Here is a 25,428-nt window from a genome sequence, read left to right as displayed (position 1 = left end):
ATAACAATTGAAAGGGATATTATTCAACAAAGTTAACTTTTTTTCATTCAAAAGATGTTATTTTTTTTTTTTTTTGATAATTTTTTAAGGTCCTGTCAAAAAAAGTAATTTATTAGATCAAAATAACTTTTTTTTTTTTGGGTTTTATCAAAAGAGATAATTTATTCAATCTAGATAAAAATAATATATATAATCCTCTTTTTTTCATACTTTTTTTTTTCTTTTGCAGATGTTGACAAAAAAAATAATTTCTTCAATAAATATTTTTTTCTGGGTTTTTTTTTTTAACGTCAAAAGTGATAATTTTTTTAATAGTTACTTTTTATGTTTTTTGGTCCGGTCAAAAGAGTCAATTTATCAACATAAATTTTTATTTCTTGGTCCCGTAAAAAAAATAAAATTATTCAATTTATTTTTTGTCTTGTCAAAAAAAACCTAAAATAATAAAGATTAGATGTAAGGAGAAGAAATCTAAAATGACAGTTTTGTCATTTAAAAAGTAATAATTATTTACTTGTAAAGTTGGGGTTAGAATTGCCATATTATTTAAGATTGTAATGCAAAGGTTGAAAAGTGGAGTGCAGATATCGCCTCCTTTTTTTTTAAGAAAAACTCTTACTATTTAAATGGTAAGAAACCAAATGAAACATAACACTTTTTGCATGCAAATGATTTGTTCAATTACATGCAAATAATTTGTTCAATTACATGAATGAATCGTGACATTCAAAAAAAAAAAAAGATTAAGTGAATATAGCTGAGTATTCATGGGGCCTCAACTATTGTATACATGTGCTATATTATGTTGTCCAAGTAGTGTTGAAAGATAAATTTTCAACCATTGGGTTTTTCAATCTGCTGTTAGTTTTGTGTTTGAAGGAATGAGAAGACTTGCTTAACACGGAGAGAGGAGAGAGAAAAATAAATAAATTGTATGAAGAATAATCTGTTAAGTGGTAATTTCATTCAAAAAAATTATTAGACAACTACTTAAATGAATATTAGTTATAAACACCCCCTTAGGATAGTTAAGGGAGATTTTTTGCCAAAAAAATTCATAAGGAGATTTTTCACACCTGTGTAATAGTAAAGGGGATTTTTTTGCAATTAGTCCGATTAAATATAAAGAGTCTCATGAGTAGCTCTTTTGATAGCAATACTCGTTACAAATTATTTGTAACAAGAACATTTAAAAGCTAAGTGATACTAGTAAAATTTAGGGATGGCAACGAGGCAAAGTTGGGGCGGGCAGGTTTATCTAAACCCTATTACACCCCATAAAAAAATTCGTGATACCAATTCCATCCCTACTTCGGGACGAGTTTATAATTGGTACACCATCTTGCCCTTACTCCCACAAACAAAGTACCAACTCCACCCGCGTACATGGGCGGAGGGAAGGGGGCTGGCACCTAATTTTTTGGAATATTTCTTTTTTTTTTTAGTGTAGGTAAAAATAAAATAGTATAGCATATATGGTATAAAATCTATACTTGGCCCCCCCTAAGAATATTTTTTTTCATTATTTAATTAGCATATAACAAAAGATAGCTTATATATAATCTAAAAGGAAGTGATTTAATTGACTATTATAAAATCTGATAAAAATTTAATGTGACTATCTTAAAATTTCAACTCAAACATTGTTCTTTCCATAATGTGACTATCTTAAAATCCTTCCAAGCACGATTCTTTTCATAACATTATTATCCTAAAATTCCATCTCATACATTATTCTTTCCATCAATTTTTTTAATTTTTTTACTTTTTATTTATTTTTATTAGAATGCTTTTATAAAAATTCTATAACAAATTAATTTTTACAAAATCTAGAACAAAAATTTCATTTGAAGTTTTGAATATCAATAAAAATCGATAATTTAAGAATCTAAATTCTTATTTTATTAATTTGTTTGTGTTTTTTTTTTTTTTTTTTTTTTATCATTGTTATTGTTTTGTTAAATTTTCAATTTTTTACTTTTTAAATATATATATATATATATATATATATATATATTTGTGTTTTTTTTGTCTTTTCGGTAAATAAAGAAAATTATTTAATTGATTTTTTATTTATTTATAATTTTGGCATAAATCTTATTTGTGTTTGTTTAGAAAGTTTGATAAAAAAATTCTTCAAATAACTAGTTTTTTTATTTTTTTATTTTTTTTTACATAAATTGTCAAAAGTATAGATTGATATATTTTTGTATGAATATAATAAATAGTAGAATATTTTTGTCCACGTAATATTTTTTTTTCTTTGAAAGTTTTAACTAGGTAATGTGTTTATTATTTAATAAATAAAAAATTAGCCCATTGCGCTCAAATTGGGCTGATAAAAAAGTTGGCACAAATTTTAAATTACTAAGTATTGAACCAACATGTCAGTGACCTAGCGGTATCAAACTCCTACTTCTCAAAGAGTGGTCAAGGATTCGAGCCTCAGTGGAGGCATGTGTGTATGAGTACCAAATAGGAAAAAAATAATAATAAAAAATTACTAAGTAGTGAATATTATTACTTCCAGCAAAGTAATAAGGTCTTAAAAATATTATATATATATATATCTATAAATATATTTTAAAGATACATATATAATATGGAGCGGAGTATGATGAACCCACCCCCGCCCAAATCCGTTTTGGGATTTCAAGTATTTTATTGTACTTGTCCCAAATCCATTTAGTTTTTTTTTTAAAAAAATAAAAAATAAAAAAATTTAGGCAAGGTATCCTAGACTATAAAAATAACAACGAAAATAACTTATTCTAAATACAAAGAAAAAATCTAAACTATTCTACAAAATAAAAACTAAAATAAAAGTAAAAAATAAACTCACCAAAAACTATCATAATCTAGGCTACAAAAAGGAAAATAAAATAAAAATTAATCTACCATTCCTAAGATGGTGAAATGTGAAACTTAGAATCCAATATTATATAGACTTAAGTTGTTGAATAGTGCTGCATACCAACACATTTATATTCATTTTAATTTCCATTTGAATCCAATGTAAAACACCTCTAACATTCTCAACTGCCTAAACGCCACTTTTGTGAGTCAGTTACCACCAGACTGCCAACAATGAATGTCATGACTCTTTTACTACACATTTTTTTGAATTGTAAATTCAAGAGATGATTATTGTTTCTTCTCTCTTTAAAATAATAATAATAAAAAGAAAAGCAGTTAGTAGTTACCCAATAAAATCAGATAATGGTTTTTAAATCAATTACACCTACCACTTAATGCTATAAATAAAAAAGATATAGATTTTGTCTTCATTTTTCTGTATTAAATCACAAATCAAGATCTCATGCAACATTGACATCAGAGGCCATGACCCTTTTTTAGTTAAGATCAAAAGAAGCATATATCCGAGTAATAAAAGGGAATGAGAAATGTTTAAATATGCCAGATTTACATTAAGACGGTGAAGAAGAGCAATCCGGGATTAAACTTCATTGGAGCTTGATTTTTCTTTTTTAAGGCATCCCTTCTCCCTTGAAACTGCTAAATTAAGAGTGCTTATTTGGTTCTGGTCGGTCCGGCCACTCTTATCCTCAAAAACTTCCATTGAGCCTGTTTTCATGTTCAGAGGACTTCCTACTTTGAGCGGCCGAGGTTTAACCCGAGCTCCAGCAGGAGAAAACCGGTCCAAAGTTGTCCTTTTCAAGGCCGAAACTCTTCTGCTAATTAACTTGTTCTTGTTTCCAATCATCTCATCATTGTCTGTAAGTAAATGTACAATAGTGTCATCAACCTTACTGATTCAAAATGTAAGTAAAAATATGCATTGGTGAGAGGAAAACATTTTTTGGAGACAAAATGACATTAAAATTAGAACCCTATAGAATGTCTGTTACACATATGATCAGTGGACTCACAAAATTTGAAGTATTCATGTAGAGCTTTATACAAAGTCACAGTTTTATACCAAGCTTAGAGTGTTCGAGCCTCAGTTGAAGTATGTGTGTGTTTATTTAACCTTTCCAGAAATATAAATAAATAAATATAAAAAATGGGCTACCTTGCAAAAGCTCTTCATATAGTCAACTTGAGCTTTCTAGCTTAAAATAACAACATAACATGAACTGGCTCTTTCCGATGAAGAAAATGAATGAAAAATAATAATAATAAGTTAACAAGATTAATTACCTGGACTAGATAAGACAGCACGAGGACGTAGAACTGAACTATCTCTGACTTTCGGTTTGATATCCTCTTGGACCACCTTTGTATGTTTGCTAATTTTCCCTGGCCCTGGAAATTAGTATATGAAATATGTATATATAGCAGCAGCTTTCTCCACATCGAAAACCAGTAAGAGTTGTAAATCATGTTGGATTGAAGATTAAACCTTTAGATGGTGGCTTGAATGTCATTTTTGACTTTGGGACAGAAGTTTCCGGAATTTTGGCAACTGATGGCGGGGATTGATTTTGATTATCTTCTTCGACTGCAGAAAGTATTTGTGGTTAAGAACTACCTAAGCTGGTATCATAAATCAAAAGAAGTCTTCTAAGTTCAATTTAGTAAGCCACGATCAAATTATTATGAATAATGATAGGGTCTGACATTGGGACAAATTCAACTAAATTTATACGAGTAGAAGAAGTTGATGAGCCTATTCACATAAATCAGTGTTGTCCAACTCCAAATCATTATCCTATAATTTAGATTTTGGATGGCTATGTGATTCATGTAATGCACATAATTTTACACCTCTAGGCAAGGTTTCTATTCTAATATGTTATGTACCCCTAATAATCTCTTCATTAATTCACTGAGACTGTGTTCAGTTGTATGGAATTGGAGCTTTGGAATTAAAAGTTGTAAAATTGGAGAAAAGCAATTCTCAAAGTTGTGGCCAAAATTTTCTCCAATTTCACTAATTCTAATTCTAAATCTACAATTTCATTCAGCCGTCTAAATTTAATTAGAAATCACCTATATAGCCAATCAAACGAGTGCAGATATGGGCAGGAAAACTAAGAAAAAAGATATGGACAGGAAACAAAATCCCCAAGAACCCAATTCACAGTTCAGAGAATTAAAGAGAAACACAAAATGTTCAAAAATTCAACAGGTATATGAATAAAGTAATGAGAATCAGATTGTACCATGAGAACCAAGTGTACATGGAGGTGACTCGAAGATTTTCGATTCCGGCAGGGAGTTGGCACCATCATGCAGATTAAAAGGGTCATCTTCATCTTCTTCTTTCACTTTCACCTTTGGATACACTTCAACATTCAAAAACAACATATACCCACATAAGATATCACATGTCTATCAAAATAAAAAGGAGAAAACTGATATACATATATAACACACACACACACACACTGTATATAATAGAAAATCAAACAAAACTCGAGCAGATCGAATATATTACTCACTCTTTTTTCTGTTTCATTTTCAAATGGAATAGTTCTTCAGTATTTATAAGCAACGTGTATGGAAGGACAAAATTGGGGTATTTTTCAAAAGTAAAGGACAAAATTGGGGTAAGAAGAGGAATACGTGAAGTGACAGTGTAGGGTGGAACGGAAGAAAAGAAAGGGCCATTGAGGGAATTGAAAAGTGACAGTGTAGAGTGGAACGGAAGAAAACAAAGGGCCATTGAGGGAATTGAAAAGTGACAGTGGTTTCTTGACTTGAAAACCAAGAACAAGTTGATTCTTCTGCAGGCACGAGGCTGTAGAGGGTCCACTTTACACATTACACATTAACATATCACACACACACACGCATATATAAACATTCGCATACATGCACATGTTTTTTGGTTAACTGGTAAGCTTATATACATGCACATGTTAATGTGTCTTCTGTTTTAGAAAATGTAGTGAAAGATAATTAAATAAATCATATAATTGTTCACAAGTTTTAGCTTTGGTTTTGATATTCACACTTCACTGGTTGCTTAGGCAATAGCAGCAAGCCAGCAATAAATAAAATGGAGTGCTGATATCAATTCTCTAATTTAAATGTGTCACCGTTGCATTGTAAGTCTTTCCTGTTTCATCTAAAATTATTATATAGAGATTCGGGCTAAGTATTTATCTTGGTGCAATCATATTTTTATAAAATAATAACTAGTTGCTGTTAACACCCAAATTTGATCCACATTCATATACATACTAATTTTTGCATTTTTGGGCCAACAACAATGAAAGAGTGACCTTTTAGTTCTATTTTGGTAAAACTCCTTATTATATTGAAACACTCATATGTTACATAACTATCAAATGATGATACTACAAAAATTGGGTAAAGTTGAAAAATGAGCTTTTAGTTTGACCAATGTTAGTATGCAATGTAAGGAAAGTCCAAAATCTTGAACAACACACTTTCATAGTTTCCTTATCTAAAGGTGAATAATGAGCAAGGTGATGACGTGGCACACATCAAGCAATGGTAACATGGTTGGTGCTTTGGAGAGAAATTCACTGTAAATATCCAACTAAGGCTATAAGCAAGAGGACCCCAAAAACCAACATTATGTTTCTCTTTCTTATCTCCTTTATGCCACTGGCCTTTTTTATTTTCTCCTAGCAATAGTTCATAGTGTAGTTTTATAACTCATCTTTTATTTAGTTTATCAGCTTTCATGTAAACTTATCATAGTCGTTGTCTTACTCTTTAGTATTGGTTGATTATCAATGTTTCCACTTTTATTTCCCATGCTCTAGCTTTTGTTACATTCTAGTTTGTACTTTGTATTTTCATTAGATACTAATGAAATATCACTTTATTTTAACAAGAAGATGTATTCATTCAATTTGCCACCATTATTTTCTCCTTCATTTTACTCTTCATATCATCTTCATCAACCATTTGAGAAAAATTTAAGTCCTTGTTATCGATCAAGGCAATGCTAACCCAGTAGGAGGTGTTTTCCCCCCCTCCTCACAGTCGCCTAACCAATTTTTGGGACTAATCCAACATGGGGAATATGGTTCGGCTCATACCCTGAGTTTGGGTCAAGGACTTTGGCACGCCCGCACTTCTCAAGAGCCGAAAATTGTGCAAACAATTTTTGGCACGCCCAGTGGGACTTCTATGTGGTTGAAAGATGATTTAGAAGCCGTTGTCACTGCTCTACAAAATGTTAGTGCCCTTCTTAGCAAACCAAGGAGCTGTTTTACAAGATTTAAAAGTTCATTTAGCAAAAAGTTTAAATGGTTTTGCAGAAAATCAGAAAAAGTATTTTTCAAGATTTGGGAGCGGATATTGAAAAATGCTTCAACTCTCTGATTCCCTAAAAGGTCACGATTATCACATAGTTGAGCATGGCCACAAATATGATCACTTTGTTGGCCAAAAAAGCTTAAATCAGATTCTCGAATGCAATAACCGAGAAGGTGATGTTCATAAGGATACGGGGGGCAAGAAGTGATCCGGGTGGTTACAGCCGAAGAAATGGCACCACTTCCATGCCCCAAAATTTTTAAAGTTAGACATTATGATAAACAACACCAGAGGAAAATCCATCGTAAAAGAGTATCAATTAATTTTACTAAAATAGCGGCAAGTAGAAAGTTTGACACAAACACTCGTAGGTCTATGGACGAGTGGGTGAGTTTTTCCTTCTTATATGTAAAATTTTATTTTCATATTTGACATCTTTACTGGATTGTTGGAGCTCACAAACTATTAAGTTTGTTAGTTTGGCTGGCATGTGAGCCAGGAGGATCTATCAGTTTCTATATTGGCTGAATATTTTATGGTTCTTCCTTGGCCATTAAGACAGCCACAATATTCTGATACTCTGGCACTCAGTATCTAAATGATGCCTATCATAACATCTTAGGGCCTATTCGATAGCTATTTTACTTTATGTGTTTTTGTTGCAGGGTTTCATTTCAAGCCCAAAACATGTTTGGTAACTATTGTTTTGTTTTAAACAGTACTAAAACATTGTTAAAATTTGGGCTCAAAAGTGAAACACCAAAATGGTGTTTTTTGTTGTTTCAATACTGTTAGCCCAATAAAAGCACTGTAGTGGAAGTAGGTTATGTCGAACACTGTAGCGGTGGAAGTAACTTTAACCAAACTTGCAACATGTATATAAACCATACTTAAAAACATTTCAGTCATTTTGTAGGGTTTTCTAGAGAGCTCAAGCGGAGGTGATTTTGTGGCAACTCTACAGTATGTGCTTGTTTGGCTGAAAACGACGACCGATCCTTGCTTTTAGTGGTGTTTTCGCTCAATCTGACCACCGATCTTTACCATTTTGTTGTCTTTGTCGAAGAACAAGGCAGGTTTGAGCAATTTTTGCCTATTTATTACACTATGTTGAACATATTTCATGTTTCTCAGTTCTTTCTTCAACTTTTGTGGTTAATAATCGTCAAATATTGTATGATTTTAGGGTTTTCTTAAACATTTAAGTTCATTGATTTGAAACCCTTTTTTTTTCATTTTTTCTGATAAACGACCACAAATGCCAGTTTTCTGAGGTTCGATTTGGTTCATTTTTCTTCAAAACCATGCTTATTATTGTTTATGAATGAATCAAGTTGCTTCCAAATGTCTCTCTTATCTTGGCCTGTTGGAGATTGGGTCCATCTCATTAATTGATTACTCTTAAAAGAAATACTTTGATTGTTACTTTAAACATGGTAGTTTTGGCTACTACATTATACACTTTGTGGAAGGAGAGGAACAATATATTATTGAAAAATGACTTCAAAGAGAAATTATTGAGGTTGTCAAACTCAAATTTTATTCTCTTAAGAGGTTAATAGGGAATGGAATTTACCCGAATCAGTTTTAAGTAAAAAGTTAAAGTAATGTGGTGGTTATGCTTAGTTCGACACCAGTGTCTAGGTTGGTATTTGTTTTAGTTCCTTGATACTTATCAGAACATAGTAGGTACTGCAGATTGTATAAGATTAGTTTGGCAGTCTTGCTCTGGACCATTTGATGGACTCCTGTGTGGTTTCATTATTAGTTGACCTGTTATAATTTTGTTGTTAGGTTGAGAGAAAGATTATTTACTTCAACGAAAGGGCCTGCAATAGTTGGTGTTGTGCTGACACAGAGTTTTAAGTTGGTTTTGTTTGAGGTTTAAAAGCTTTTTGATATTAGGTTTATTGTGAGAGCTTATTTTTGTTGGTGGTGATTTTTTTTTTTCTCTACCTTTTGAGTATTGTCTTTGTTAGCTATAAGTTTGATTGTTTTTGTGTTGTTTTGTTGGTGGAGAGAAGGTATGCCTCCTTGAATGTTGTATGTCTTTTGATTTGCTGGTCATATGTTTTTTCTTTTTCTTTTCTAAAATTTGGGAAAGTTTTAAATTCTCTTCTCATTATAGATTGGTGGCATTGGAGCTTTTTCTACACTGGGGAATGCCTCTTGAATACTTGTTTTACTTTGTTAATAAAAGTCTAATTACCTAAAAAAAAGTGGCTATAATTATTCCGTCTTTGTTTCTAAATTTTTGTGGGTATTGATGTTGATGATCACTGGAAAATGAGGAATTTAGGGTGGAAGATACTCTTAGGTGTTGGTGCTATATGGTTGCTAAGTATTAAAAAAATGGTGAACACGTCATTTTTCTGCTCAATTATTTTTAATAAATTTTCCTGTTGTTACTGCATTATGCTAATGTGCCTTTTTGTTTCTAATTTTTAAGGGAATTCATGTTGATGATGACTGGAATATTCAAATATTATTTGGATAATGTTGTGTGTGTTTGGTGCTATAATGGTTCATTGTTGCTGTTTGGAGTGGACTAGAATTGTGCTTTTATATAAAAGACTTCCAATTGTGACCATGTTGCTGTTAGCAAAATTTGGAACCTACTGGACTTTGCTTCATTTGGTAATGCTAGACTTAAAAGGGGCTACTCTACCATATTTGGTTGTTTTTCATGATGTCAATGCAGTTTCAGAAAGCACTTGAAGTGTTGTAAGAATTTTTTTTTTTTTTTTTTTTTTTCCAATTTTGCCTTTTGTAAATAATACAATTCAAGAGCTGTGTATAGACAGTTGAGACATCTTTATGTAAAATTGTTGGATTTATTATTATTATACACAACAAGTTGTATATTGTGTTATCAAATGTATTTCAATGGAATGGATGGTTTTGTTGAGTTGAATTGAATTAGCTATCTTTTTTTCTTTTTTTTCTTTTCTTTTTTTTCTTTATTTCAGAGAACTTATATAGGTTGAAAAATTTTCTTTAAAAAATTAGTCAAACCAGTAGGCAATGGCACATAGCCTACAGGTTCATAGAAAGATTATGTACTCCAAAGAAAGCAAAAGAAATGTTGGGATTTGCTAATCATAATAATATCAATACATTAGCAAAGAAAAAGAGTTCTATAAGAAGAACCAAGGATAGTGGAGAAAATAAAAGTTACTCATACCTAATCCTGTTTAATTGTGACCATTTTTATCTCTACCAATTTCAATTGGAGTGACCAAACATGTTTTGCTTTTGAAATTCTTGAAACACATTACTTACCAAACATGTTTTGCATGTTTCTGTTTCTGAGATTTCCACAGTAAAACATTGTTCCCAAACGTGCTTTCGATTTTTTTCCAAAACACTCTTATAGCAAAAACACTATTTCTGTTTTAGCCAAAAATAAAACGCCTAAAACAAGCGCATGCCAAACGGGCCCTTAGTTATCTAGACTCATTTTTAGTATCTATATTGATGTTACGTTGTGCTACTAAAGACCAAAATTTTGATTTGGTCAATGCTGCCATACAGATTGCAATATTCAAGCTAACATTTAGTGGCAACATTTTAGTATTGGAATTGTCAAAATTTTTGGCCGAAGACTAGAATTTGCTACCAGATTCTTTTACTCATTTCAACTTGTATTACCATCTCTTAGAAATTGAGGCCAAAATTGGCTATACAATGGCCTTGAACATGAGAATCAGCCTAAATAACTCTTCAAAAATTTGGTATGAACCCATTTTCAAAGAGTTGGGGGACAATTGTTAACACCTAAATTTGACCCACATTCGTATACATATTATTTTTTGCATTTTTGGGCCAACAACAATGAAAGGGTGACCTTTTAGTTCTATTTTGGTGAAACTCCCTATCATCTTGAAACACCCATATGTTACATAGCTATCAAATGATAATATTACAAGAATTGGGTAAAGTTAAAAAGTGAGCTTTTAGTTTGACCAATGTTAGTATGCAATGTAAGGAAAGTCCAAAATCTTGGACAACACACTTTCATAGTTTCCTTATCTAAGGGTGAAGAATAAGCAAGATGATGACGTGGCACACATTAAACAATGGTACCATGGTTGGTGCTTCGGAGAGAAATTCACTATAAATATCCAACCAAGGCTATAAGCAAGAGGACCCCAAAAACTAACATTATGCTTCTCTTTTTTATCTCCTTTATGCCACTGGCTTTTTTATTTTCTCTTAGCAATAGTTCATAGTGTAATTTTATAACTCGTTTTCTATTTAGTTTATTAGCTTTCATGTAAACTTATCATAGTCGTTGTCTTACTCTTTAGTATTAGTTGATTATCAATGTTTCCACTTTTATTTCCCATGCTCTAGTTTCTGTTACATTCTAGTTTGTACTTTGTATTTTCATTAGATACTAATGAAATATCGCTTTGTTTTAACAACAAGATGTATTCATTCAATTTGTCACCATTATTTTCTCCTTCATTTTACTCTTCGCATCATCTTTATCAACCATTTGAGAAAAATTTAAGTCATTGTTATCAAGGCAATGCTAACCTAGTAGGAGGTGTTTTCCCCGCCTTCTCACAGTCGCCTAACCAATTTTCAGGACTAAGCCAATATAGGGATGTTGAAATTTTATCTCTTATAGTACAAAAATTGAATTATTTACTCCTTTATTTAGGGCTAATTAGTAGGTAATTTGTTACCTATTTTAGCTAATCCTATTTTATAAATTTAATGTAATACTCATTAATGAATAAATTGAATTGAGTTTTTATTCTCATTTTCTTTCTCTGCATTTCAAGATGGTATCAGACCCAGGTTCGAACCGTATTTTTTGAATCGTTTTGAATTTATTTGTTAAATTCATTGAACCATACACATACCCATACATATACATTCATACAATAGACCCATACAACATAACCATACCCATACAATATAACCATACACATAAAAGATACATATACAGCCACTGCCATCACAAGTCTCAGCCGTCGCCGGAACCTCTACACCTCGACGTCGCATCGCCGGATCTTTGCCAAATCATCGCATCGCATCTCTAGATCTCATTGTACCATTCATAGCCGCCGCAGAACCGCTGCACTGTCCATAGCTATCGCCGAATCTGCTCTTGATCCAGCCTTCCCAGAACCGACTAGCCACTGCACCTTCACTGCCGCACCGAGGCACCGCTGCCAGCGCTCTACCGTCGCCAGATCTGAATATGCTGACAAACTGCTGCACCGTTGCCGGCGTTCTGGCGTCGCCGGATATGGCTCTACCGTCGCTGATCTCCAAAATCCCAAACCAGTCGCTGATCTGAATTGGATTTGGACTCGCGGTGCCGATCTGTGGCCGACCCGCCACTGCCGCACCATCGCCGGTCGCCTTTCTCGACCGGAGCTCAGGGCCGAGCACCACCGCCATACATTGTCTAATATATATATATATAATAATAATAACATACATATGATATATATTATATATCCAATCCCTCTGTTTAGCCACAAGTGTAATACTATTCCAGTTTTGGAATAGTTCAAAACTAAACCAGTTTTTTATAACCTTATTTGAAAACTAGTTCTGTGATAAACTAGTTCAAAAAAAGAAAAAAAAATGAGTGAAACAAATATTGAATCATATGGAACAAACAAGCCTACCTACAAATGCACTCATTGCAACCAGACTGGTCATACCAAAAGTCGTTATTTTAAACTTGTGGGATATCCGAAATGGTGGGATCATCGACGTTGGAAGAAGAATTCATCAAAGACCTCCACTGCAGCAGTTGTTAAGACAATAGATACTGGTGGTAAGAATTTTAATATTTCTACACATGTTGCTAATAGTGCATGGATAATTGATTCTGGTGCCACAGATCATATGACATTTGATTCTAGACAGGTTTCACCTCTTAATTCATCCTTACACAAAGTTGTCTCTACTGCCAATGGGACTTCGACCCTAGTTATTGGGCAAGGATCTTTAACACTCACTGATAATCTACATTTAGATTCTGTTTTAGTTGTTCCATCTTTAGAGTTTAATATTTTGTCAGTTTCCCAAATAACCACAGCTTTATCTTGTGTTGTCATTTTTTGGCCTTATTTTTGTGTGTTTAAGGACATCCAAACAAAGCAGACGATTGGTTGTGGTATTAGGCGAGGGAAACTGTATTTCTTGGACTTGATGTCCAAAAGTTCCGACAAGCTACGACAAGTATTGACAGTGGATGGTGTAATACCCCGATATTTTAAAAAGGATTTATTAATTAAATTAATTTATATTATATTATTATTATTATTATTTTTAAATGATTTGTTTTATTTAATTAGGTGCTTGATAGTTGTGATTTGTTTTATTTAATTAAGTGCGTTGGTAAATTGTATTGTTTTGATTAAATTATATTTTGTAATTTTATTTGTTAAATTTATACGGTGTTTGATTTGTGGAATGCTAGTTAGTGAATTGTTTATTTGATTTGCGTGATTTTATGTTGGTGTAACTTTATTTAATTTCATTATTTTAGGTATTTAAGTTATTTGGATTGGGATTAAAGGAAGTTGGACCAACGGATGTGGTATTGGGCTTGAAGGAAGCCTTGTTGGGTTAATTGGTAAAGGCCCGTGGTTGTGAGGATATTTAATAATTATCTTTGCATAATTATACCTATATAATTACATGTGTATATTAATTCATTATTAAATCTTGTGGAGGGGTATATATGTCAATATAATTATATATTGATATATATAGGTATATATAATTTATTTAACTAATGGTTATATATGGAAGGTAATATATATATATATTTACATTAAAATATATGTATGTATATATATTATTTAAAAGATAAATATTATTTATTTTATATGATAATAATCCTAATGGGAAAATGATTTAGGTTTTTGGATGTGTATAAATAGACACATAAGACTTTAGGGTTAGGAGTTTTTCCACGTTAGAAAAATAAGAGAATTAGAGAGAGAAGAAGAAGGGCTAACGAAGAGGAGGTCGGATCAAAGAACGTAAGAGGAGACCAAATTTGGAAAAGAAAAGGCGAGTTCTTCTCTACTTCTCCTCTTAGAACTCATAAACTTATCACCTTGAGTATCAAAATTATATTTTTATTTTGTTAATTAAAAATATTTTATTTTGTTAATTAAAAATAAATTATTAATCGGATTAGAAGAGCATGTTTATTCTTTACAAAATTTTAGATTTAAACATGTGAATATATGTATGCAATGTTCTGATAATTTAAAATCTTGTATGTGATGTTAGTTTAATTAAACTTTATTTTGAGAAATTTTTATAGATTGCTTTAGCCTGGTGTAGCATGATGAATTGAATTAAATAGATCTTAATTTAATTATATATGTTCAGTTAGGCTCAAAATAATTAAATCAAGCTTGGGGGATTTTTCTAGAATTTTCTGGGATTTTATGGAAATTTTCTGGAATTATTTTATGATTTTAGAAGTTATTTTATATATTCTGTATATATATATATTTATATATGTATTGTTTATATATATTTATATATGTACTGAAGGTGTGTGTAATCGGCGCATCATTTAAGGGGTGGTGATTCGGTGCCGCGATGTACACAGAGCTATGGTGCGCCTCAAATTAAGACAATTAGATGGTCATGATGAAATAGGAATGTTCCAGTGTGTGTGTATACATAGGTGAATGGTGCACTCACTTATCTGGGTTGTTGGTAGTGATGATGATGGTGGATGATGATCTGGTGTGGCGCGATCTATGGGGAGTTGGTGTGCCTTCAAGATCTGGCCATTGGATGTACATTAAATGCTGGGAGATGACACGGTGTGGGCGAGCTCACCAAGAAACGGAGGGACAGCCAATGGGAAGCTGCCAACACGCGCCGAGAGTGGCTCAGGCGCGTGAGGGCGCATGAGGGCGCGTGGACGCGCCTGCCGGTAAGGGGAAGCGCGTGCAGGCGTGTGTGAGTAGTCTAGGAGTATGTGGCGGCGCGTGGAGGCGTGTGGGGATGCGTGTGATGTCCTGGAAAGTTGCGTGGGAGTCCGGTGAATTTTCAGTATTTATCTTAAGCTTGTTAGGGTTAAAATTAATCAGTTAAGGGTGTGTTCTTGGTATTCTGAGAGCCTCAAAGTATTACTAAGATACTTAGTAGCAAGTAATTTGTATAAATACAATTAATTAAATATTTTTGCCGTGAAAGAAGGTGTACGCATGTATATATATGTAGATATGATTTTAAATAGTCAACGATTGGTATGGAATGTATGATACACACATATATATATATTATAAAATATATGTGTATATATATATTATTTAAGATTATTAAATATTATAAATCTTGTTTGGTATGACTTGATTCGTGTATGGTATGGTTGATTTAAAATCGTAATAAATACACGGTTATTAAATTAAGGACATGCTTATTATATGCATGTGAAGTCTATGTATAATTATACCTAGAGTTAAGTTTAAAGTTAGTACATGGTTGAATTGTAGGCATGGATGAGTTGCCAAAGGCTTTGATATACTGTCTTATTGGTTATGAATAAATTTCATATATGGGAAGCATGGTTGAATTGCTAATTAATTGTAAAAGTACATATATTGAAGGAAGCATGGTTGAATTGCTAGTATATAAATAAATATAATTATAAATGGCATGGTTTATTTGCCGGTGCATATTTAAATTGCTATATGTGTAGATGACTAAATTACTGTTTAGGATGGAGTTAAGGTGAGTGGTGTTTACTTTATGATAAAATTATAAAAGGGGGGGCTTGGTCTGGGTATGACTAATAATTAATTATTGGTTAGTGGTTTTGACAATTTAATGCCCTATTAACAGATAGGATTCTTGTACTATATATATAAGTATTTATATATATTGGTAGCATCGTATATTAAAGTTAAAGCTTAATTAGGGATGGTTTTGGTAAAGATGATCTGTTTATTGGTTTTCAGAGGCTTAGTAGAGAGAACTTGCTCGTAGGGTTTAACCCGCGATTTATTTTTCAGGTTGTTAGAAGGTCAAGTCTCAAGGTTGAGGATCCGCAGCTGGAGGACTTATCCATTCCTTCTATTTGCTTAAAAGTAAGATATTAGTTTTGTTTTAGTTGATATTAGTATTTATTTGGTTGAAATTCTAAATAGTAATTTTTGGTTAAGGGGTCCTTGAGTTACGGGATTCCCGAATTGTAACCATTTGGAAGTTATTAATGGATTTACTATTAATTGGATTTCTTCAGCGTTTTATTTTATTCTCTATTTCAGTTTGTAATCCGTGCTTGTTTAAATACTATAATTGGTTTGATATTCCCTAATTTTGTGCGCGGACTTGATCAACCCGTGTTCCGAAATTAGGGGGTATCACAGATGGTTCTGAGGGGGAGAGAAAAAAGTCTGAAATCTGGCTGTGGCATCGACGTCTGGGGCATGCTTCCTTTGGTTATCTGAAAAAATTATATCCTAGTTTATTTGCAAAATGTGATATTTCTAGTTTCCGCTGTGATGTTTGTGAACTAGCAAAGAGCCATCGTGTTTCATATCCATTATGTTTGCATAAAAGTCCACTTCTTTTATGATTATACATTCTGATGTCTGGGGTCCGTCCAAAGTCACTACTTTAGGTGGATCCCGTTGGTTTGTTACTTTTATTGATGACTGTACCAAGATGACCTGGTTGTGCTTGATGAAGTCCAAAGGTGAAGTGAACTTATTGTTTCAAAAGTTTCATAAAATGGTTGAAACGCAATACAATGCACATGTTCAGGTTCTCCGTAGTGACAATGGTGGAGAATATCAGAGTTTTGACCTTCAGCAGTATTTGGAAGCACATGGAACTATACATGTTGAAACAGTTTCTAGCATCATTAAGTTTAATCTGTTTATCAGTAGTTTACAAGTTCTGTTTGAAAACTGATTGTCGTTGCATTAGAAACTGATGTTTAATTAAATTCTTGTTTATATAACTCTGTCTTGTGATTACTCTGGGATGTGGATGGGATCTTAAAACCTAAAATAAAACTAAGTTCAATGACTGGAAACCACCGGAGTCGGAGAAGACAACAGAAGAAGAAAAGATGTATACTTGAAGTAGAGAAGGCTCTACTTAAAGTGGAGAAGGCTCTACTTGAGTGGAGAAGTGAGATACCCCTCGGATCCGAAACACGGGTTGATTAGGCCTAGGCCCAAACCCGAGGGAATATCAAACAATTAATATTTTATAATGAATACGGAATACAAAATAAATTAAGAAATGAAATTAAAGCTGGAAGGAATTAAAAATAGAATCCGCAAAATATTATAATTATTAAAATCCATCAAACCCAAACTCCAAAACTCCATCAGTTTACAACTTGGGAATCCATCTCTAGTGGACCCCTATTAAACATCCAAACGGAAGATAGAACAAATGTAATAAACGTCCAGAAATAAAACTATAGAGAGAGCCCTACATCGTCGGAAGAGTGAATAGAGACCTCTGCTCAGCACGAACACGTCTAAGCCTGGAACTGTCGTGTACCTGAAAAATAAAAGTGGGTCAGGCCCACGCGCAAGTTCTATACTACTACAATCCAAACAGAGGCCCGATACGCATGTACATCCTAAACAATTCAACAATAGCTAATAGTCCGTAAATATATATATAGTCACACTAAAGGACTCTCACTGGACTACAGGCCGGTCTCAACCTGAATATAGGTAACATGCTAAAACGCACACGAAGTGGGCATATGTACCTATACCTAAACAGGGTACATGTAATACCCCTAATTTCAAAAGGGATAAAAATGGAATTTAAATTTTATTTTTGTGCATTTTAAATTGATTTTGTATCTATATGCTTATGTGTCCAATTGTTTGTTTATTTTAATTCATTGTGTTATTTTTTTTTAATTGTTTGTTTATTTTAATTAAGGGTGTAATTCTTTATTTGTTTGTTTAATTTAATTAATTGTTTAATTTATTTTATGTGTTTTAAGTGATTCGTTGCTTACTTATTTGATTTAATTAATGGGTTTTATTAAATTAATTATTTATTAAGTATTTAATTTTTGAACAGGGTAATTATGTAATTCCCATTAACTGGGGTTTTAGATACGTTTTAGTTAGGGTTTTTGGAGCCGTCTCATAAGCATCTGATATGTAACTAAACTGGGTTACTTTGTGGGCCGACGAAGTTAGGGCTCTGTGGATTAGGGTTTTAATATAGCAATTATAAATACCTCAGTATATGTTAAACCTAGGGTTACATATTGTCGTAGCTTTTACACGGAAAAGTCTGCCAAATAGAGAGAGTTACAGAGGGAGTTTTGGTGAGAACAGAGCAGTTTGTGAGAATTTCGACTGGGGTTCCAAGGTTTAACCAAGGAGAAGGAATGAGCAGAGGTTCTAGGAGGTTAGACAAGTTTCAGTGGATGTTGAAAAAACTGAGACCAACGGCAACAAGGGTTTGTTTGCAAACCTATTCAGGCAAGTTCTATCTTCCTCTTTCCCTTTGGGCCGTGTTCTGTGCACCTAGATAATCTCTAGGGTTTAATCAAGCAGAAACTGGAATTGATATGTTTATTATGTGTTATATTGTTGGTCTGTATGTGTTGAAATCAATATCTGTTACAGTGTATGTAAGTGTTGTTTCAGTTTTCTGTACTTAAAGCATATGGTTTCTATCGTAGCCTTAGTTTCTGCATTTGATTGCAACTCTTGTAGACACAATATGGGAACTCTACTGGGGTTATACAAAACTCATAGGGATGTTATTATTCTGTTTTAAATACGTGTGCAATCTGTTCCGTTTCTATTTCTGCATATAGTTTCAGTTTTGATACTTAAAGCTTGGTAAGTTCAATAGCAACCTTAAGCTTTGTAATTGATTTAAATTACTGTAATCAAACCTTGGAGATGTTAATAGAGTGATAATAAACCCTTAAGATCAGTTTAAGAAATAAACAGAAGGGTAGGGACTGACCAGAGAACGAGCAGATAGGTAAAAACGGAGCAGAGATGAACTGGAGGCTCTCAAGAGGGAGAGAGCCGGCTCTAGAAAGTCAAGAGTCGGCTCCCCTTCAGTAAGAGCCGGCTCCTAGGGAATTGGAGCCGGCTCCAATAGGGGAAGAGCCGGCTCTTCCATTCCAAGAGCCGGCTCCAATTTGTTTTACGTCCAGAAAGTGTTTTCTAGGGCTCTGTTTGGTGTTTTGAGCACTGTTTGAGCTTCTGAGTGATTCTAATGAACTGTAGGGACTTAATTCTAAGTGTTATTAAACTTATTGTTGTATGGTTTAAGTCTCTAAGATAAAGGATGAAGCGGTGTAAAAATATACAACGGTGTATGCTACTAACAGAGAAAGGAACTAAATGGCTTGATTAAATTTTAGAAATTTAATGAGACTTCACGGAGGGATTAAATAATTAATTTTTGGGTGTTATTAAGACCCTAAATTGATTTAAGGTTAATTCTAAATTAACGGATCAAACTGTATAACACTTATGTACATTGTATACGGTTAGTGGATAGAAGAAGTTTTAAATACTTAAGCTTATTTTTAGGCATTCCAGTGGGATTTAATATATTTATAAAATGGTTTTAAATATATTATAGGGTCATTGATGTGTTAGATGTGATCTATGCAGGCTCTGGATGTTAGTTGTTGATTTATTAAATCATCTCCTAACGATATGGTTAATTGTTTGGATTTAAATTGCTGAAACACTTAAAAATCTTCTGTAATTATTTGGATATTGGTTTTGGATTTTAAATTATTGTACTATTATTTATAGCCTGTAATTTACATGGTTTTGGATTTAAGTTATTGGAATACTAAATACTATTCTGCAATGATATGGATGGTTGGCTTTGGACTATAAGTTACGTACTTATTATTTATGCCTTGTAATTTACCTGGAATTATGTATTGGAACATAATTGCTGAATTCTTATACTTAATTCGGTCAATTATTTGGAATCATATATTGGATTATAATTGCTGAATTCTTATATTAAATTTAACCAATTATTTGGAATTATGTATTGGATTTTAATTGCTGAATTCTCACATTAAAATTCTGTCAATTATCTGGGTTTGGTTTTGCATCGTAAATTACTTGCTTATCATTTGAATGTTGTAATTTACATGGATATGGAGGATGGTATGCACCGGTATGGGACGGTGTCATATTAGGTATGGTTTAGCTCAAAATGCTAATTCCTACCTTATGGATTTTAATTGGTGAACAGTTTTGCCTGTTCTATCAATTATATGGATTTTGTGGATTGTATGTACCGGTATGGGACGGTGACATACTAGGGACAGACTGATTCAAAATACTCAGTCCTACCTATTTTGGGAAGAAGGGTACGAATTATAAAAACATAATTCTCCTTATATTTAAGTTTGTGCAGTTGAATAAACTGAACGACTTACTGGATCTCTTATATAAGTCTGTATAGCTGAATAAGCTGAACGATTTATTAGAGTTCCTATGGATGGATTTGAATGGACTTTAAATATATGGTTATGGTACCACGAGATGAGCTTGAGTCTCAGACTCGTTGGTTAGGACGCGTATATGCAGTGGATGCGTAGCTAGCTATAGTAGGTTGAGGTATACCCTGTTAGGTCTAGGTACTCATGCCCACCTTTGGGTGCGTTTTCGCATCTTACCTTCTATTCAGGTTGAGACCCCTATTGTAATTCAGTGAATGTCCCATAGTGTGGATATATATATGTATGGACTAGGTAGATATTGTGAGGTATCTAAGGTGTATCTGCGTATCGGGTCACTGTATGGATTGCAGTTAGATTAGAACTTGCTCGTGGGCCTGACCCACTCTTCTATTATTCTTTACAGGTGTTCGTTAGTTCCAGGCTGCAGAGCTTGATCGTGCTGAGCAGATACAGTTGTTCACTCCACCGATGACATAGGAGTATATTTTGTGTGTAGACTTGGGTTTTGTTTTCCGTCTTTTGAGTTCAGTGGGTTATTTTAGGGGTCCACTAGATGGATTCCCGAGTTGTATTGGAGAACGATATGTGTTCGTGGTGAATCAGTTGTATCTGAAATATCTTATTTATCAATGGAGTTATTTTTCTGAGGTTTTCAAATATTGGATTACTCTTTTAGTTTTCATTTCAGCAAATTTTATTTATCTCTTTTGATATAATTATTCTGTGTTCGTTAATTGCTAATTTGTTTGATATCCTCGGGTAATCGGGCCTGGGCCTGGCCAACCCGCATCCGAAAATCCGAGGGTATCACAGTTGGTATCAGAGCACTCCAGGTTCTAGTGTCCTTAGGAGTGTTTTCATTATAGGACTTCCGCGTTGCGTCTCTTAAAACTTAGAGCCATATTAGGATTGGTTGTACTCTGAGTCATGAACCTATCCTCCAAATTTTAGCTCGATCGAACCACGGACGAAGCAGGATCGGATATTTGATTAAATCTGGGCAGAATGGAAAAAAAACCTGTGCGACCCCGTTACTGTTTATGAGTACAAATCACTATTCCTGAGGTCAAACTCTGATCTCCATCGTTCAGATTGTGCGTCACTGAGTCGTGAACCTCTCCTCCAAAATTCAGCTCGATCGGACCACGGACGAAGCGGGATCGGATGTTTGATGAAATCTGGGCAGAATGGAAAAAACCTGTGTGACCCAGTTACTGTTCATGAGTACGAATCACTGTTCCCAAAGTCAAACTCTGATCTGCACCGTTCAGATTGTGCGTCACTGAGTCGTGAACCTCTCCTCCAAAATTCAGCTCGATCGGACCACGGACGAAGCGGGATCGGAGCTTTGATCAAACCTTGGCAGAATGTGAAAAACTGCGTTTTTCCTTCTCCACTTCCACAAAATGTGTGCTTTGTTTAAAAAAAACCCTACACAGACGTCTACCTTATACTTATACAGTTTTCCTAAACCCTAGGTTCATTTAAGTCCAACTCACAATCCTAACCGGCCCATCCAATTAACGTAGAAACCTACGACGGCTATAATATAAAACCCTAATTTATACTGTAATTAAAACCCTAGTTAGATGTATTTACCTAATTACCCTATTCACCATTAAATACTTAACAAATAATCTAATTGAACAAAATAATAATTAGTAAACCCAATTAAACCAAATAAGACACACATAAAATAATTAAACCAATTACACTTAAACCATTAATGCCAATTAAATAATTAAAACACTAACAAGTAATTCCAATCAAATAACTAAAAATAAATATCATTTAAATAAATTAAATCACCACAAAAGAAAACAATTAAGCACTTAATAAAAAAAATAATGACACATAATCAAATAAAATGCACTTAAATAATAAATTAAATACCATTAAATACCAGGAATATCCTTTTTAAAATTAGGGGTATTACAAGAAGGCTCTACTTATTTGGAGAAGGCTCTACTTGAGTGGAGAAGGCTCTACTTAGTTGGAGATGGCTCTACTTGAGTGGAGAAGGCTCTACTTATTTGGAGAAAGCTCTTTGAAACACAGAGCCTTCTCTTTCTCTTAAATATCACGTATACTGAGTTTTAAATGGTCTGGTTGGTTAAATCTGAGTTTCTGAAACTATTTAAAGGCTATTTGTGACGGCTCTGGTTTTTCAAGCCAATGCGTCCTGTGATGAACCGTAGTTTGATCCGATAACGAATCCGAAATGCGGAAGCGAAAATAGAAAACAAGACTCTAAGAAGTCAAAGTGACCTTCCATGAGGTCGTGGAACTCAATGAGAACTGATGCGGAAGCAAAAGACCAAAAATATGACAAATAAGCCCCCAGGGGCAACATAGTCATTTCTGAAAACTGTGGACTCGGGTGCCACCGAACACACTGCTGGAAGGATAACGAAAAACTAATTAAGATAAACTCAAGAATCGCATGATTCGGAGTCCGGACGAAGGAGAAATGGCATGACGAAGAAAAACCAGCACTTAAGGCTAAAAGGGTAAACTGGTAATTATCTAGGAAGATCCAGGTGCAACCGAGCACACCATTGGAAAGATAGCAAAAAATTAATGAAGTTTAAAAAAAAGTTCACTCGATTTGGAGTCCGAACGAGGGAGAAACGAGTGTTTGAAGTTTTGACGTCAGTGCGGCCCGACGAAGGCCATGACATGCCCCATGCGCGCTCGGCGCCCATGCCGGCGCCCAATGGCATGCCCATGTTGACAGTAAGGGTCCAAAGCAGGTTTTCCTGAACTGAGACTTGAAATGGAGGTCAAGACGAGTTTTTCTGGAAAAACACGAAGAAGAAATCCCCCCTCAAATCGAGTTTTCTACGTGACTCGTTAGAGAATTCAAAAAAAACTCACTGTAAAATGCCCAAAATGCCCCTCCATGAAATCTAGTCATGAAGGCCAAAAAGCTGCTAAAATGCAAACTGGAAGCTGAAACTTCACGGGGGATTTCCGGCACCAAGACGATATTTTCTGGAAAAACACAAAGAAGAAACCCCCCCTAAAATCACATTTTCTATTCAACCATATTGAAAGAAGAAATTAAAACTAACGTGAAAGGTCTAGAATGCCCCTAGATTAGATTATGCAACAAAATTTCAAAATGAGTCCATAGGAGGCTCATTTCACCAAAGAAAAAGGTTTGCCAGGAAACGACCATGCACGCAAACGTAACTTATCTATTTGGACGCACTACAATGATCCATGGCTTAAAAATACCACCGATACAAAATCCGATCCCCCAACGGGCAAAAAAGCAAAAATGAAAAAGAAAAGGGAAATTTGAAAACCAAAATTATCAAATGATTTTAAATTACCGTTTGGCCCTTGGCCACACTTCAAACATGATTTATAAGACCCTATGAAAGAATAAGAATGTAATTCCGACACCCGATGCAAAAGTTATAAAGCAATGACGTAGCATTTTTCAATATTTTCATAATATTTCATAAAGTTAAAGTTGCATAGAATACAAGATACATGTCATTGGCCTCCGGCTTCATCTCATACATGTCAAATACATTACATAGAGTATACTTATGTACACATTACATAATTGGAATCAAATATACACATTTTGACATATAAGGCTACAAGTGGCATTTCAAGCCAACTTTTACAATAAATGAGAACTTCAAGTTTACAAATCATCCAAGCATGATGTGAATCCCGAATCTTGATCCCGGTACCTGAAAAATGTCCCCACTACGTGGGTGAGTAACATAAAGCTACTCGTAGGAGATGAGCATGTATCGACCTAGTATTTTACAATTATATCACCTTAAGTTGAAACATGTCAAAGGGGCTCATGCCACCTAACATCTATATCAAAATGAGACTCAGAGAGCATCCTAAGCTACTCATGCAATTTAAAGTGAATAACGGCATACAAGTATAAATGCTCAAGTATACTAAACAATGTTAAACATGTTATACAACATACAAGCATACATTTCCAAGTATACTAAACCACATTAAGACAAGTCATGCAATATCTAAGCATATTTACACAAGTATGCATATTATATGAAAATCTCGTAAATCAAGTATACCGACACAAGTATACTAAGTTAAGAGAGATACGCCTAAGACAAGTACACACGGCACAAGCATACTAAATGAAATCTAAACTCACAGAGCAAGCATACAAGTTCAAATACACTATATGAGATCTAAATGCACAAAACAAGTATACAGTTTCAAGTATACTAAATAAGATTCAAATATCCAAAGCAAGCATTAATTCTCAAGTTACAAGTAATCTATGATTAACAACTTGAAATTAAATGTGAAATCAAATAGTGGAAAGACTAGGACATGCGGTTACTAGACCAAGCAAGTGTTTCCGGGCAATTACGACCCACAAGGCACTACCTAGTGCGCACATGCATAAGTTATTCCGGGCAATTACGACCCACAAGGTACTACCTAGTGCGCATCCGTACTAGAGCCAACCCTAGCCATCACGTGAAATACGTCCTTACAAGCTTCCCAAAATTAATAAGTTCAAAACTTATACTAAAATCAATAAGTTAGACCAAACTTATATCAAAATCAATAATGCATAAAACCATCTTCCATGCACAAATAAGGTTGAATCCACACAAACCATGTCCTAGGATTCAAGTCTAAATAACATATGACATGTCAAGTCTCTAATATGCAATTATACACAAAGTAAAAATATTTTACAACGATTGAATCACATTACCATCCTAAGCCACAAGTACTAAATAAGCTTCAATTTATTAATAAGCTTT

General features: G+C 33.7%; 1 protein-coding gene across 1 annotated transcript; it reads right to left on the bottom strand.

The window, feature by feature from the left end:
• Positions 1–3,244: 3,244 nt before the first annotated feature.
• On the bottom strand, positions 3,245–5,352 carry LOC132268358 (uncharacterized). The gene is made up of 4 exons (XM_059769214.1): positions 5,127–5,352; positions 4,364–4,462; positions 4,162–4,266; positions 3,245–3,735 (listed from the first exon to the last, which is right to left on the bottom strand). The coding sequence occupies exons 1-4, from the start codon at positions 5,269–5,271 to the stop codon at positions 3,458–3,460; spliced, it is 627 nt and encodes a 208-aa protein (XP_059625197.1). The 5' UTR covers positions 5,272–5,352; the 3' UTR covers positions 3,245–3,457.
• Between the last annotated feature and the right edge of the window lie 20,076 nt (positions 5,353–25,428).

This window comes from Cornus florida, unplaced genomic scaffold (genome assembly GCF_030987335.1).
Source record: "Cornus florida cultivar Cherokee Brave unplaced genomic scaffold, ASM3098733v1 CherokeeBrave_3.0.0_Hap2_Chr08, whole genome shotgun sequence".
NCBI lineage: Eukaryota > Viridiplantae > Streptophyta > Magnoliopsida > Cornales > Cornaceae > Cornus > Cornus florida.
This window is presented reverse-complemented; position numbering and strand designations above follow the sequence as displayed.